The sequence below is a fragment of the Trachinotus anak genome, unplaced genomic scaffold (genome assembly GCF_046630095.1).
Source record: "Trachinotus anak isolate AG129_WGS33_773 ecotype Australia unplaced genomic scaffold, CSIRO_AGI_Tana_v1 ptg000004l, whole genome shotgun sequence".
Lineage (NCBI taxonomy): Eukaryota > Metazoa > Chordata > Actinopteri > Carangiformes > Carangidae > Trachinotus > Trachinotus anak.
In genome coordinates this window covers 18397334-18412571 of record NW_027273855.1, presented here as the reverse complement: position 1 = coordinate 18412571, position 15238 = coordinate 18397334, and the positions used below count along the sequence as shown (strand labels likewise).

General features: G+C 40.6%; 2 protein-coding genes across 3 annotated transcripts; one reads left to right on the top strand and one right to left on the bottom strand.

Annotated features, from left to right (window-relative positions):
- Positions 1-3208: 3208 nt before the first annotated feature.
- On the bottom strand, positions 3209-5746 carry ogg1 (8-oxoguanine DNA glycosylase). 2 transcript variants are annotated; one of them, XM_071476586.1, is made up of 8 exons: positions 5693-5746; positions 5415-5560; positions 4940-5304; positions 4643-4822; positions 4131-4309; positions 3907-4051; positions 3759-3808; positions 3209-3655 (listed from the first exon to the last, which is right to left on the bottom strand). In XM_071476586.1, exons 2-8 carry the CDS (start codon positions 5522-5524, stop codon positions 3461-3463), a joined length of 1224 nt encoding a protein of 407 aa, XP_071332687.1. In that variant the 5' UTR covers positions 5525-5560; positions 5693-5746; the 3' UTR covers positions 3209-3460. The 2 variants fall into 2 exon arrangements, with proteins under 2 accessions (XP_071332687.1, XP_071332685.1); XM_071476584.1 differs by having other exon boundaries at positions 5415-5742.
- Positions 5747-5903: 157 nt separating this feature from the next.
- On the top strand, positions 5904-14764 carry qars1 (glutaminyl-tRNA synthetase 1). Its single transcript, XM_071476581.1, has 23 exons — positions 5904-6103; positions 6998-7148; positions 7763-7872; positions 7964-8039; positions 8126-8190; positions 8294-8347; positions 8754-8817; positions 8906-8980; positions 9096-9181; positions 9605-9691; positions 9783-9882; positions 9982-10060; positions 10146-10385; positions 10483-10575; positions 10674-10811; positions 11951-12038; positions 12126-12272; positions 12421-12522; positions 12616-12708; positions 13448-13575; positions 13661-13727; positions 13832-13957; positions 14107-14764. Exons 1-23 carry the CDS (start codon positions 5993-5995, stop codon positions 14155-14157), a joined length of 2331 nt encoding a protein of 776 aa, XP_071332682.1. The 5' UTR covers positions 5904-5992; the 3' UTR covers positions 14158-14764.
- Positions 14765-15238: the final 474 nt, after the last annotated feature.

Below are 15238 nucleotides of genomic sequence, written 5' to 3'. Positions count from 1 at the left end.
GTGGAAGAAGTACTCAGACCCTTCGAGAAAAAGTAAAAAAAACCAACACTGAATATATTATAGTGCAAGTAAAACGCGTAACGAATGTTCCTAGAACGTTTTCTTAAGGCGTAACCTTTAGAGAACCATTAGGGAACGTTTCCATAAGGTTACCTGTTTGCTGGGTACTTGCGTAAAGTCGTACAGCACAGAAACCTTACTAGCTTCATGTGTATCATCAAGTAAACATTATTAGATTCTTAATTCAAGTAAAGTATAAGTACCTCAAATCTGGCACTCAAGTACAATCTTGAGTAAATGTAATTAGTTACTTTCCACCACTGTGTCACCCTTAAAGTCGGTCAGCTCTGTAGCTTACACATATATTGCCTTTGAGTGACAGCTCTTGATTCATATGGGGAATTTTTAGTGGGCCCTAAATAAAGTGAGAGGGGAGCCTTATTTAAAGCTTCCTATATGAACAAATTCTTAAAAAGGAAGGAGTTAGTTACACTGACATACAACAAAACCAAACATGGAACTTATGCTATCCCAAACCCATATACACTGTGGATAGTGTTTCTATACCATCTTTGTCCAGGAATGTGGCGAATACATTCCACTTAGTCATTTGAATTGATCCTGGTAGGGGCTCTGAAATTTAACACCAGAGCAGACGGAACTGTGTCTTCCACCCAATCTATGAGGCATTGAACCTTAATCACAGCCAGCCAAGCAGAGATCCTATCAGATGGTAGAAAGTATTAATTTTCTCCACAAAATAAGCTTCTTTCATTAAGAACAGCCAAGACCTTCATATGCTAACGTCCATCTGCACACATACAAATCAGAAAAGCTTAGGATCTAAAATACCTCTGCCAGCACTGTGCTCTCAGTCTGTCTTTCCTTGGTTTTTCCCTTCACCCTATGGTTGTCTAGACACCAAAGAATAATCTCCCAACTTCGGGCCTCAAAGACAGACTTCCATGTGGGGACTGCCTCCCCCTTCTGTCAGGCTCCCCCACGGCTGTCTCCAGCAGCATTGGGTTTCACCACATCTAAGGTGAATCAACACAAGTGTCTTTAAATTTTATCCATCTTAGGTATTGTATCAGATACTGTTATATAATACATCTGTTGCTATTCAGGAATAATAACATCCATCATTTTAAGTAGCAGACAGAGTGTTGGTGCGTGTGGGGATACTTTGGGCTTGCAGCAGAGAGAAAGCTTAACAATAACTCTAACATAATAACGACAATACTTTTTTCAAAATGTATACCTTTGACAAATGTGGTTAGCTTTGATATATAGGGCAAAACGATGAAACTGTGAAAAAATATAAACTGTCCACTGTCACAGATTAGGTATTATTATTATTACATACATTGATGTATAATGCATTTCTATCCATATATTCCTGTATAGTTATTTGCAGTGGTCATCTACACAAATCATTCCAGTGAAGCAACTTGTATCAAAGCGTAACAATATATAGTGCAGTACTACGCTTGGACTAACCATAATATTACTGGGCATTATTGTAATCTGTATTTATTATCTCTGGTTGTATTAGGCCTTTATGGGCAGTGTTGCAAATCAATGAACAGGGCTGCTTTGTGGCCATATACACTCAGCTGTCACCTCATTAAGTAAACCATCATTGGTCTTGGAGGATGTTCTTTAAACTTCCGTAAAGATAGAAGTTATTGCAGGACTGTTGTGTTAGAGTGCATTAGTTTTAACTAGGTGTTCCTAATAAACTGAGGGCTATTGGATTTTTACATTTCTGCATTAGTGTGATGAAGAAGTTTGATTTGTCAGGTATTTAATGAACTGCATCAGCCACTTGAGAACACTGTTCCCCACATCTCCTAAACTCAACTCCCACAAAACCACCTCTCACATGTTGTCACCCAAAGGCAAACAAACACAATCTCGCTGCTGCACATCTGGAAATAGACAGAGGCCTTTCCCTTTTGCTGGAGCTCCAAAAGTGGCGCCCCCTGGTGCCTGTAGGCGAGCATCTTCGAGAGAGAAGGTGCACTGAGAGATGTCCTCTGAACCGAACAATTCCCGAGGGCCTAACGCAAGCTGTGACCCACCTCTTACATAATGCACAGGCCACTGTTGTGTTGCTTTTGTGTGTCAACATGCATGAACATGTTTTTTTTTTCTTTAAAATCATGTCCCCACCTCACGCACACTTTCACATATCCCATTCTCCTTTTTAAAAATCATTTTCATGTTCTCTCAATTCTTTTTTTTTTTTTTTAACTATTATGACTATCTATTTTTTCTTTTTCAGTGTGACTCTGCCTTAAAGCTGGGCCCCAGCTTCTGTCCGGCTCAACCGGAGTGAAGATGAAAGCTGACTCACATACTCATTAACTCACATGGCTGCACACCCTTCCACAAATAATACAAACACTTGTATGGGTGTAAGACATGCACATACAGACACACAGATGGAGCAAGTACATGCATGATGCACTTGCTCACTAAAGCTTAAATGCCACGGCAAGAACAAGACTTGATAGTCATGTATGCTGTTGGCAGATTTGAGAATTATTTCTTTCCATATATTTTAAACAAACCAAAATATTGCCTGCTCATTGCTGTAAAGAGACATTAACAGGTCAAACACTCCATAAGACATGTCCATGTTGTCACCAGAGACAGTCACACTAGCCTGAAGCAGTGACAGCAGATAACTGCAATCCATGCTATAAAAAGACCAGCTGACACAGTCAACTAATGCCTATAGATAAACATACAGACACCATGGCATTTCACAGCCACCCAGCCAAACAGCATATTATCCACCAGACAGACATTATAAAAATGCAGGGAATAAACAGAAGAAACATCATTTTGGCTTATGGTCCTATGACCTTTTCAGACATGCACACAAATGCCATTGTGTGTGGGTAGATGGTGTAACAGGGACCCGAGGGCTTAACAAAAAAATATTCACCCAGGGAAACAGTGCAATTTGCTCTCACAATGAAAAAAATGAACACACAAAGTGAAGCAAATGGTCCACTCTATGATGTTATCTTGCAGAGCAATATCTTTGAATGCATACTGCCACCTAGGGGCCACTTCCAGCAACATTTAACCAGAAATGTGACTGATAGTTTTACTGGGCTTGAGGGTACCTCTGCATTGATGATTGTGCTTATATGGACATTTTCTCCATTTCTCCATACGCTAAAAAAAGCAAATATAGTGTTTCGTTTTTATTGTAAAAAAATAATGTAATAGTGAACTCATGATGAAGTAGACATAGGAGAGATTACAGTAAAATATAAAAATTAATGTAAACAAAACACCTGAGAATAGTTACACAATAATCAATTTTATATCATGTTCCTCACAGATAAATCTTCTATATTTTTCATTTCAGTGTTTTTTTTAAATAAAGCTGAGTGTGTTCTCGTAACCTGATGCGAATCCTGATGTAAGAATCTTGTTTACCTCATACCACCTTCTCATTCTTGATAGACAGCTTTGCTGACTTAGTTTTCTTGAGCTTCACAGCTCCATTATCTTCCATCTTAATCTTTGTTTTCTTGCATGCTATCCTTGTTTCTTCTTCCTCTTCCTTTGGCTGCATCAGATGTGGCATTTCTTTTAGCTTTTGGAACTTCTTGAGGTCAGCACAGAACAACACCTAAAACAGAAAGAGAAACTCTGTGATTATAGCAGATAAAGAGAGTATAAGGAAACACGACAGAAACTTGTCAGCAGTTACCAAATGCTAAAATAACACTGACCGACTGTGCCCAACCAGCATAAGGACCCCAGAGTCCTCTGAAAAAATCACCTGTGTAGACATATAACATTAGGCATTGTGTTAAGAATTGGGTATCTTTGTTTAATGTTTACAGCCACTTGAAACTACTGAGATGTATGAATACCAACCAATTTCTCTGTATAGTTTATCTGTGATGCTCTTCTGTCCGTTGCCAGCATATTTGTAGTCACGCTTAGCAATCTGCCACACATGTGTGTCAACAGGCACAGCCTCTGCCTTATCCAGGGACATCAAGCACACACAGTCTGCCACCTATAGGATGGCACAAAGCCACTATTACATGTTACTCTAAGTTCACTTAATTTTAGAAAAACCTAAGAGGCTGCTGTACCTTGGTACCCACACCAGGGAGAGTGCACAGAGCATTATGAGCCTGCTGATATGGGACACTGCGTAGATCTTCAAGCCACTGGAGCCCGTGGTTGTCCAGAATCTTCTTCGCACTCTGCTGCACGAACCGAGCCCTGTATCCAAAACGGAGATCCCTGAGACATGTCTCTACGCTGCTGTCTGCCAATCACAAGGCAAAAACATTCAGTGATGATATCAATGTGTGAGCCTTTTCTACTTTAAAGTGTTGCTTTTACATAGGCATCTTAATTCTGCAACATAAGTAAAGTGATAAGTATTGTTGCAGTGGCAATGAAATAAATCAAGGCCTACTGGTGGGATTTTCTACCACCAAACCACTAACGCTAAAACAAGAGTGAAGGGACGAGTTATATCATCAGGGACTCAATGTACCCAGGGCCCTGAAAACAGTTTTAAACACTGCATCACATAAAAAGTTTTCTTGACAAGATTATAAACAGGGGTTTAGTCTTTGGGGAAAGAACAGACCACCTGCAAGTGCAGTCAGGGATGGAAAGTCATAGTAAGAAGTTTGATCCAGCTGGCACAGTTGGGTGCCCAGAGCCTGACACAGACTCTCCACCATGCCCTGGATACGAGAGATGTTGTTGTTGGAGGTGCAAATGATGGAAAACAAGCATTCAGTGGGATCCTGGCGGAGCATTCGCACACCTGAGAAATACCAAACTATATATGTTAGACACACTTCATAAAACAAACACTCTCTTAGTCATTACTTACTGCATAATATGAGTGATGTAATGAATGCCCAAACATTAACGCACTGACCTGTGAAGATGTCTGCAATTTGCTTGAAGTGGGGGTCCGCTGCTCCCCATTCTCTGTACAGCTCACCCAGCTCCACATTCAGCTGGAAGTAATCTCTCAGCATCTCTTCTTCCTCCTCAGTGCCCTGCGCTGAAGTCACAGCGACTAACTCTGCCTCTTCCATCTTCAAAGCCCCTTTGAGTCTCTCCTCTGACTTGTTTTCCTCATGGAGAGAAATACCAGCTCTTCTCTTCCTGTCACTCACCCACTTCTGCTCATCTTGGGTTTTGTAAACGTGGTACCACAGGGTGTCATCTGTCTGGGTCAGAGTCCACACCCGTCCTCCCATCACACCGGTCCAATGGCCCTCTGCGGTTTCTCTCCAGCTGTGGGTTGAGATATACGTTAAGACACAGGGGAGGTAGATCGAAACTCTGCTCTGCAGCTCTCTTGTTGCATATGATGTTCAAAGGCTATCTAAGTCTGCTCAACCTACCGGAAAGACTGTCCACAGGCAAGAGTGAGATCCAGGCGCAGCTCTGACTTTGTACAGGCTAGAGATCTCCATATTTTTGCCCCCGATGACAGCACCGCATGTGTGGCCATAACTGTTTTGATGCTGACAGGTGACCTGTTGGCTAGCTAGAGGTTGAAACAAGCGTATACTGACCTATCTAAGTTATTTTGGCACTTGTAAATTAAAACGTAATCTAATGTAAATAAGACGTAATTATGGTACAACATGAATGGTAATAATTGTCGAAAATTGCTCACTGTCAATCTGATGCAATATTACAGATTCCGGTAGCACCTCCCTCACTGATGTCAACACAGCCGCTGATTGGCTTCGTCGCTGGTAGTAGGCGGTAACTTGAGCTCAAACTCATTTACGATTGGTTAACACGTCCGTGTCCGCGGCGTCTTATTGGTTAATATTTTTGTATGTCTTCTGTTTTTTTCTTTTCTTTGAGGTGTACAGGAAGTTGCCCTTCTCCCCCTCTCCGAGAAGGAAACTCGTGTGCGGCGGTGGTGTGTCTGTGTGGCTCCAGTCTTGCCGGTGATTACGGTGGAAAAATGGCGGATACGTTGACACTTTTCACTTCCATAGGGCTCAGTGAGCAGAAAGCCAAAGAAACGCTGAAGAACGAAGCCTTGAGTTCTGCCCTGAAGGAAGCAGTTATTCAGGTACTAGCCAGTGTGTTTGGGGAAACTGAGCTGCCTGGAGGGGCAGCAGCTGTGACATTCACTTCTACAGCTCACTTGTTATCCACCTCCTGTTATTCTTAGTTTTTTTTTTTTTTGTTGTTTTTTTGTTCTGAGTAGCTTGCTGTCTTTTATTAATGAGGTTTCTCATGACTTTGAGTAGTTGTGAGGTCGCTATACTTTCATTTTCACATCCCATAGGTTGTTTACAACTAGGCTGGATTACCAAGCAGATAATTAACCAGGGACCCCAAAAGCCTGAGCTCACTCCATATCATTCGGGTCTGCATGATCTAATTAATCACAGGTTTGTTAGAAATGTGCACCACTGAGGCAGAATATTTCAGGGCCTCATTTATCCATATTATGTTCCTGGTCTTGTGTCAAAATCTAGTTTTAAGAACAGAATTATTTTTGTTTACATTGCTGGCATTTTTTGTTAACTTGTGTGTTAGCATATTGCTTCTGTGTCTTTCTGCCTGTCGGGTAATTAATACACAGAAAACCTTAGGGAAGGTAGTGTTTTCATCATAGGAGAACCATAAGGCTGCAACCAATTATTATTTTCATCAACATACATTTATTTTCTTTAATAAGTGACTGATTGTTCAGTGCATAAAATAAATGATAAAAGACATTTTTGTCTAACCTACAGTCAGACACAAGGTCTTGAGTTAACTATCATAGAAAACTGTGACTAGCAAAAATTAGAGAAGCTGGTTCCAGGGAATTTTTGGCATTTTTGCTTCAGGGTCAAGATGAGGAAAAATAGTGACACTGATGTTCCCTGACGGTCTCAGCTTTAGTGTTACTCATTAGCTCTTGACACACACAAGGAAACAATAAATTCAATTATTTTCTCATTGGTTTCAATAGGCCCAGCGTGTCCATGGGCCATCAGGAGTGGACAAAGCCATGGGTACACTGCTGTACACTATGGCATCTCGCCTTAAAGACACAAAACGTCTGGCATTTCTTTCAGACAGTATAGCTCAGCGCAAAATCTGCACAGAGCTACAGCTGGCAGGTAAGTTATGACCAATGAGCTACCAGAACTGTGTGAACATGAACAAGATGCAAGGATATTTGATAATGTCAGATACTAACATTAATTCTTTTTCACAGATAATAAACCAGACTAATCCCTAACACAGGACAACCAGTTTATAGCAGTTTATTACGATGCATCCACTCACCCAACACTGCACACACCCAAAATATAGAGCCTTGCACAAATAAATTCAGCCAGGACACAAGCTTTGAATAATTTATACACAAACATTATACGCATTTGAATTTGATGCTGTGACTCTGCTAATGTGACACCCTGAAACAAATCAGGGTAGGCTTGACACAAATTGTCTTATAGCTCTGAAACCTCAGACAAGAGATACACAACATTTGGTAAATATAAAATACACACTGAAAAATGTCCACCACACCACCAATGCAAATTGTGAAGGAGGCAGGGGACATGGGTGGTGGTGAAGTTTAGAAGCATTGAGAGCATTAGAAAAAGCAGAATGTGTGCCAGCCTGATATGTGGACCGTCTAGATGGGTGTGGTAGGTTGTGGATAAGACTGACTGGATAATCTGTACCAGCCTGCTCTGTGAATTTATATTCACCTTTATTTTTGCAGCTGCACTTGACTTCGTGAAGGGTCATCCTCAGGACCCCATCAACAGGAAGGAGTTTGAAGAAGCATGTGGAGTGGGCGTGGTCATAACACCGGAGCAGATTGAAGACGCAGTAAGTGCATGAGTTTACACTGATCATAAGTGTGTCCTTTTATACGCTTTCCGAGGTGGGGTATGTTCAGTGACAAAGGAGTGTTGTGCAGGTGGAGTCTGTGATCAAGAGGCACAAGGAACAGCTGGTAAAGGAGAGGTACCACTTCAACATGGGACTACTAATGGGTATGATCTCACTCTTAAATATTTTTGAAACCCTGACAGCCAGCAGATGGACAGAATGTCTCACTGAGCTCTTGTGTCTGTTGCAGGAGAGGCACGCGCTGCCCTAAAATGGGCTGATGGGAAGGTCATCAAAAATGAAGTGGACATGCAGGTGTGTTGGAAAAAGAGGATATGTTTAGTAGTAGTATGTTTATCAGTGTGATTGAGCTCGCTCCCACTGTATACCCTAACTAACTCTGGCTTTGGTCTTAAAGGTACTACACCTTTTAGGACCCAAAACAGAGGCTGACCTGGAGAAGAAACCTAAGGTAATGTTGCAGCAATTTTTTGGGAAATGCTGTTATTTGCTTTCTTCCTGAGCCCAGCCAAAAAATAGTTTGGGAAATAACCCCTCGTAAAATCACAATTTTACGAGGGGTTACTCGTTTATTTCATTTAATTTGTGTGGATTAAACAAACAAGATATAGCAAGTTAATTAGTGAGCTTCAAAAGGTTCTGGTAGATAGATTTCATTATCTTTGAGCAACACTAGCCATTTCCTCCTCTTTTTGGCAAACTGGCTGCTGGCTGCAGCATCATATTTACCCGACAGATACGGGAGTTGTGCTGATCTTCTCATTTAACTGTCAAACAAAAATGTTAAACAGTTCCTTTCATCACTGCACCTCAAATGACTTGATTTCATCTAAAGCTAATATCTAATTATCTTGCAGCCCCAGAAAGCAAAAGTTGCAGAGACTGAGATGAAGTTGAAGAAAGAGGAGGTGGCAGTGAACGGTAAGCAACAGGCAAAATGGGTGACACACAAAAATGAACTAAACTGTGTGTGTTGCCTTGTTTTTAACTTTGTTTGTTGGTTGCATAGGTGAGATGATCAGTGGGGAGGGAAAGTCGCTAATGGAACAGCTGAGAGGAGAGGCACTCAAGTTCCATAAACCAGGTGAGAAGGAACCGCTTGAACGGTCTTTTTTTCTCCATACTCCACCACCAGAGCAATTTTAACAGGTTTACTTACTGAGGATGCTGATCTTTCATCTTTACTTTTCATCACACAGGAGAGAACTATAAAACTGAGGGCTATGTGGTCACACCGAACACAATGTCCTTGATTAAAAAGCACCTGGAGATCACTGGTGGACAGGTACAGACTTTATATGTGTCACTAGAGCTGAAATGTCATTTAAATGAATAGTTAATAACATAAAATTAATCAGCAGCTATTTTGATAGATAATTGATTGTTTAAGTTATTTTTAAGCAAAGCAAAAATCGTCACATTTCCCTAGTTCCAGCTTCTCCATTGTGATGATGTGCAGTTTTTCTTTGTCCTACATAATACTAAATTGTGAGTTTGGGGTTTTAGACAGAACAAGCTATTTGAAGACATCATCTATATGACATAATAACAGGCATTTTTCACTGTGGTCTGACATTTTCCAGAACAATTAATTGATCAATCATGAAAATAACTGGCAGATTAACTGATAATGAAAACAGTGTTTGTAGTTGATACTTGATCATGTGTGTTGTTGAATTTTCTCCTTGCCGTTTCTGAATCCTTTTAGATTCGTACTCGTTTTCCCCCGGAGCCCAATGGTATCCTTCACATCGGACATGCCAAAGCTATTAACTTCAACTTTGGTTATGCAAAGGTACAAGTCTTTTTCTCATCTTTCACCACCACATAAACTGTTTAAGTCCTCTGGTGCAGGTGTTTTCTTTACACCTCGTCTCTTCCTGTAGGCAAACAATGGAATTTGTTTCCTGAGGTATGACGACACAAATCCCGAGAAGGAAGAGGAAAAATACTTCACTGCCATCAAGGACATGGTGGAGTGGCTTGGTGAGTTTGATTTACACATTTGGGGTCCGATTAAAGCTTTGTCAAATGCACTCTACCTTCATGAAGATAGTTTTTCAACAGTGTAGGTTTATTCCACAGGATACGAGCCTTATGCTGTCACACACGCATCGGACAACTTCCAGCAACTCTATGACCTTGCTGTGGATCTTATTCGCCGGTGAGTGTAGGAACTATGTATACCTGTTGGTAAGTGTGCACAAGCCATTAGATGATGTTTCATTCTCCTCTTTGTAATCCTTCAGGGGTCACGCGTATGTGTGCCACCAGAAGGGGGAGGAACTGAAGGGCCATAACGTTCCTCCATCACCATGGAGGGACCGTCCCATTGAAGAGTCTCTGGTGTTGTTTGAGAGGATGAAGAAGGGCCTGTTTGCAGAGGGAGAGGCCACGCTCAGGATGAAGATGGTCATGGAGGACGGGAAGATGGACCCTGTGGCGTACAGAATCAAATACACAGCACATCATCGAACAGGAGATGAGTGGTACGAAAATCTGATCTGTTGTACCTTTTTCCCCCCAGTTTTTAAATGTAATATATCTCTTCTTGTTTAAACTTGTTATACTTATCTTTTTCTGCAGGTGCATCTACCCCACTTATGACTACACTCACTGTCTGTGTGACTCCATTGAAGACATCACACACTCACTGTGTACCAAAGAGTTTCAGGCCAGGTATACATGAATTCTGTTACATCTCACCTTTCATGGAGGCATGCAAATGCACTGTCAATGTTCACCTTCATTGTTGTTTCTTTTATTTTTTGTGACAGGCGTTCATCATATTACTGGCTGTGTAACGCTCTGGATGTGTACTGCCCCGTTCAGTGGGAATATGGGCGCTTGAACCTCACCTACACTGTTGTATCCAAGAGGAAAATCATCAAACTGGTAGAGACTGGCGTTGTCAGGTGAAATAGCATATATGTTTGCTATTTGTCTACATTATTTGTTATAAATTTTTCAACTATTTATATTACATCACATTACAAAACTGTCTTGTAATGAATTTAAATAATGGGCTATAAAAATAGTAAATGGATGGAAAGCATTTGTTCATTAGTACTAGAAAATTATTTGGATTTAGAGGCAACACATGGAAAATTAGTATTTGCCACACTGTTCTATATTTACAGTGGGCCGCCAATTCTGTTTTTGGTGCCACATAAATCGGTGGTCTCATGTCTCCTGATATAAGAATGATTTCAATCAGTTCCAAGCAGTATGCTTCTTAAAAACTGAGAAAAAAGAGAGCACTCATATGGGGTTAGAAATCGAAATCAACAGATACCCTGAGTTGACCAATTAGCCAATTAAGGCTTCAAAATAAGTAACAAAAATAATATTAAGTCTGTGGTGCGGCCTGTCAGAGAATAAAGAACAGAAAACACTCTTCCTCTCAAGTCAAATCTTCAGCTCACTGCTGTTTCCCTCAGTGTTACCACTTCCTCTCCGACAGCAGCTGCAAAATATCAGACAAGCATGTTGTTGTGTCTGCAAATGTCCTGTCATATTTTAATGAAGATATATGGAACAATTACGTAAAGGTCCCTTATGTCTTATTGACAAAGACACACCACTTTAACACCTTTATGAACTCAGAAATTTTACAAATTGTGTGTCCTTCCTAGTGTATTAAAACTATTACCACTTATTGTAAGAACAACACTAGTCTCTTGAAGTCTCATGAATTTTAACCATATACAGTCCAGACTGTAAGTATTTAGTCACTGACCACAAAGGTTTTTCACAAAGGATTTTGTTTGACATTATGTGCACTATGTGTTTAAAGGATTATATCTCCCACGCTGTTAATCCTATATTTACATAAACCTGCTCAAATTAAAGATGATTTGGCACTTTGATGCAGTAAACATTCATTTGTTTCAAATTGAATGAGCTGAAGCTCAGAGTCTGAATAACTAGAATTTGTAATTGTTTGATTGTACACTTCTCACAGTGATTTGGTGTGCAGCAAGTTTTCATGTGCTGTCTTCATGCTACATAGGATCTGTTTGGTAACTGGAGAAGATATCTTTTCTCATTACAGGGACTGGGACGATCCTCGTCTCTTCACTTTGACTGCACTGAGAAGAAGAGGTTTCCCACCAGAGGCAATCAACAACTTCTGTGCACGGGTATGCAGAGTGGTTGGATGGAGGAATGAGTAATGAAATGTAAGCAGACAGTGCTGTTGTGTAATTATACGTTACATCTCTTGGCAGGTCGGAGTCACAGTTTCCCAGACAACAACAGAGCCCCACCTTCTAGAGTCATGTGTGAGGGAGGTGCTTAATGACACAGCACCCAGAGCCATGGCTGTGCTGGAACCACTCAAAGTCACCATAACTAACCTTCCTGAGAACTCACGGGTTTGTACCTTTCTTACAAATGCACAGCCATCACACATCAAACTGCCCCCTGAGGACTTGTTATACCCTGTATATACCCTGTCTTTTAGATAGTATTAAATATCATATCATTAAATATCATTCCTGCTGTTGTTCTTTTCTCTCTCAGTCAGATGTACGTGTACCAGACTTTCCTGCCAACGAAGCCAAGGGCAGCCACACAGTTCCATTTAGTCACACGATCTTCATTGAACAGAGCGACTTCAGAGAGGTTAGAGATAAAAAATAAATACCCTCACAGTATAAGTAGCAGACTTTCTTTGTGCAGTTTATTGGTTGTATACATGAGGATTTTTGTTTGCAGGTCATGGAGAAGGGTTACAAGCGTCTGACCCCAGAACAGCCTGTAGGACTGAGGCACGCTGGGTATGTCATCTCTGTGCAGAAGGTCATTAAGGTAAGACTCAAGGTCGTTTCACTCAGTAGCTTGTAAAGACACTGGATGAAATTAAAAATACATACATATGTATATATATATATATTAAATTATATTATATTAAAAAGTCTTACATTTAATTTCGAACATCTGAAATACTTTCTTAGCCTGCCACTGGCAGGAATGTTATTTGTTAAATGTTTCTCTGTGAGACCAGCAAAAACTGGCTGTGAAGTCCCCAGTGTTGCTCCAGATCTCTGGTGTTCATATTTGAACCTTACCTTAATTGGATATTTTTAACTGATTCATCAATCCATCATTTTTCTGCTCCTTATCCAGGTCAAGGTCAAGTTTAAAGATCAATTGAAGATATTTTTAAATTGACTCTTTTTTAAGAATTCTTGTTAGTTACTGTAGGGATGTAGTGGCAGAAATGTAAAATGTCAATAAATTAATTCACTTGGGAAATAATTCAAGGCCTTGCTCATCCCTACTGGTTGTCACTGATATTGTTCATACTTTGGTGGGAATGATTTGGAAACAGGTATTAAATTGTATATGTGTTATTCGAACTGTTTTTAAAAGTTATAAATTGAAGTTAGTGTGCTAAGGTTGAAACCCTGTTTACATTCTTCACAGTGTTTGCTTCTGTCTGTAGGTGCCATTACTTCCATGTACCCTCTTAGCAAAGTATCATTTTACATACCATCAAATCCGTGTCGTCACAACACGCCATGTTCTTTCTTCCACTGTTGCTCAGGACGCTCAGGGTAAAGTGGTGGGACTGGAGGTGAAGTGCTGCAGTTCTGAGACTGCAGAGAAACCAAAGGCCTTCATCCACTGGGTCAGCCAGCCGCTGGTGTGTGAAGTGCGTCTCTATGAAAGACTGTAAGTTACAAACAACCACTGTCCTTCACAACTATTACTTCATGTTGAAAACTCAGTTTACCAAAAGTTGTCTCTGTCTTTTCAGATTCCTGCACAAACATCCAGAGGATCCATCCGAAGTGCCCAATGGCTTCCTGAGTGACATCAACCCTGTGAGTGACTCTGCACTCCTGTGACAGAAGGCCTGTCTGGATACACTAAGATCAATGAATGAAATGGCTGTTTGTTTAATGTATGTATTCTTTTTGTGATTTAGAATTCCCTGCAGGTGATCGGCAGTGCCTTAGTGGATACCTCAGTCAAGGGAGCAAAAGTCTTTGACAAATTCCAGTTTGAGAGAGTTGGCTACTTCTCCCTGGACCCTGATAGCACCGCAGACAAGGTACAGTAATAAGACATGTTTCACATTGATGAAAGCTTCTGTCTTTTTGTTCATTTGAGAAATTATTTGGTAATCTACTCTTCAAAAAACATCTTGGCACCTACTTAATCTGAGCAGGAACTGTAAATGTAATCTTTCTTTCACCACAGCTCATCTTCAACAGAACAGTCACCCTCAAAGAAGACCCTGGGAAGATCTGATTGAATGATGGTGCCACAAGCTGCACATTCTGCTTCCCATGAGCCCACAGATACATGCCCAAATTGTTTGCACCACTTAATGTGTAATATCAGCAAGGGCACAGACTGCTTAGCCTGAGGTTGACTCAAATCAGATACTCTAATCATTACATCTTCGTATTTCTGATCTGCTGTTTTCATCCGTGGATCGATCCCATTGAAACTGGAAAATATATTTCTATGTCTTGATTGTCTGCCGTGATTTCATCATCAAAATTATCACCGTAACACACTGATCAATCCCAGACTTTGCTAGTCAGTGTCAGAGTCTTCTGGCTGTTTTTTTTTTTTTTCTATATCTGCTGCAATAATGTCCACTTACGGTGTTTGCTCTTCTTTGTTGAATGTATGCAACTTTGATGATTGTTCAACAAAGACCACATATATGTACATTTCAAATAGGCTCAAAGCTGGTGTTACACAGAGGAGGTGCTCTCAAATGCCATACATGACTTTCGTACAAAGGTGGTGGGTCAGTGCCAAACCGCCATGTTTTTTTAAGACTCTGATGGGTGCATACGTGTCCTTTTTGGCATGGGACGAGAATAAATAACATTTAAAAATGCAATGTTTCTGCTGTCTTAATCAAGTTACACTGTTTGTTGAAATCAATATGAATATGAAAGATTGATGTTGGAATATGTTTGATTTAGTATATAATGAAATGTTGTAATTGGTATAATAGGTAAAGTGTATATGGTGACCTATAATAACTTGTGTGTGTGTGTGTGTGTGTGTGTGTGTGTAGGAAACAATGTATAGTTTGGGTCAATATGTGCTCCCTAGGCGGGAGTTAATAGGGGCTGCTGGGGAGGTTAGATATACACCGTTTCCTGTTCAAGCAATAGAGAGTTACAGTAAATACACAGGTTATTTGGCCCATAACACAAACCAGTGTGGTAGATGCGGACCATGCTGAGGTGTAGTGCGTGGGAATTAACCCTTAGCTGCCCAGAGCTTCTTGAGCACCACCCAAATATTCAGCGCATCTCTTCGAGACCACCTTAAAAGATTCACAAGCCAGTGAACCACTAGGAGCGTC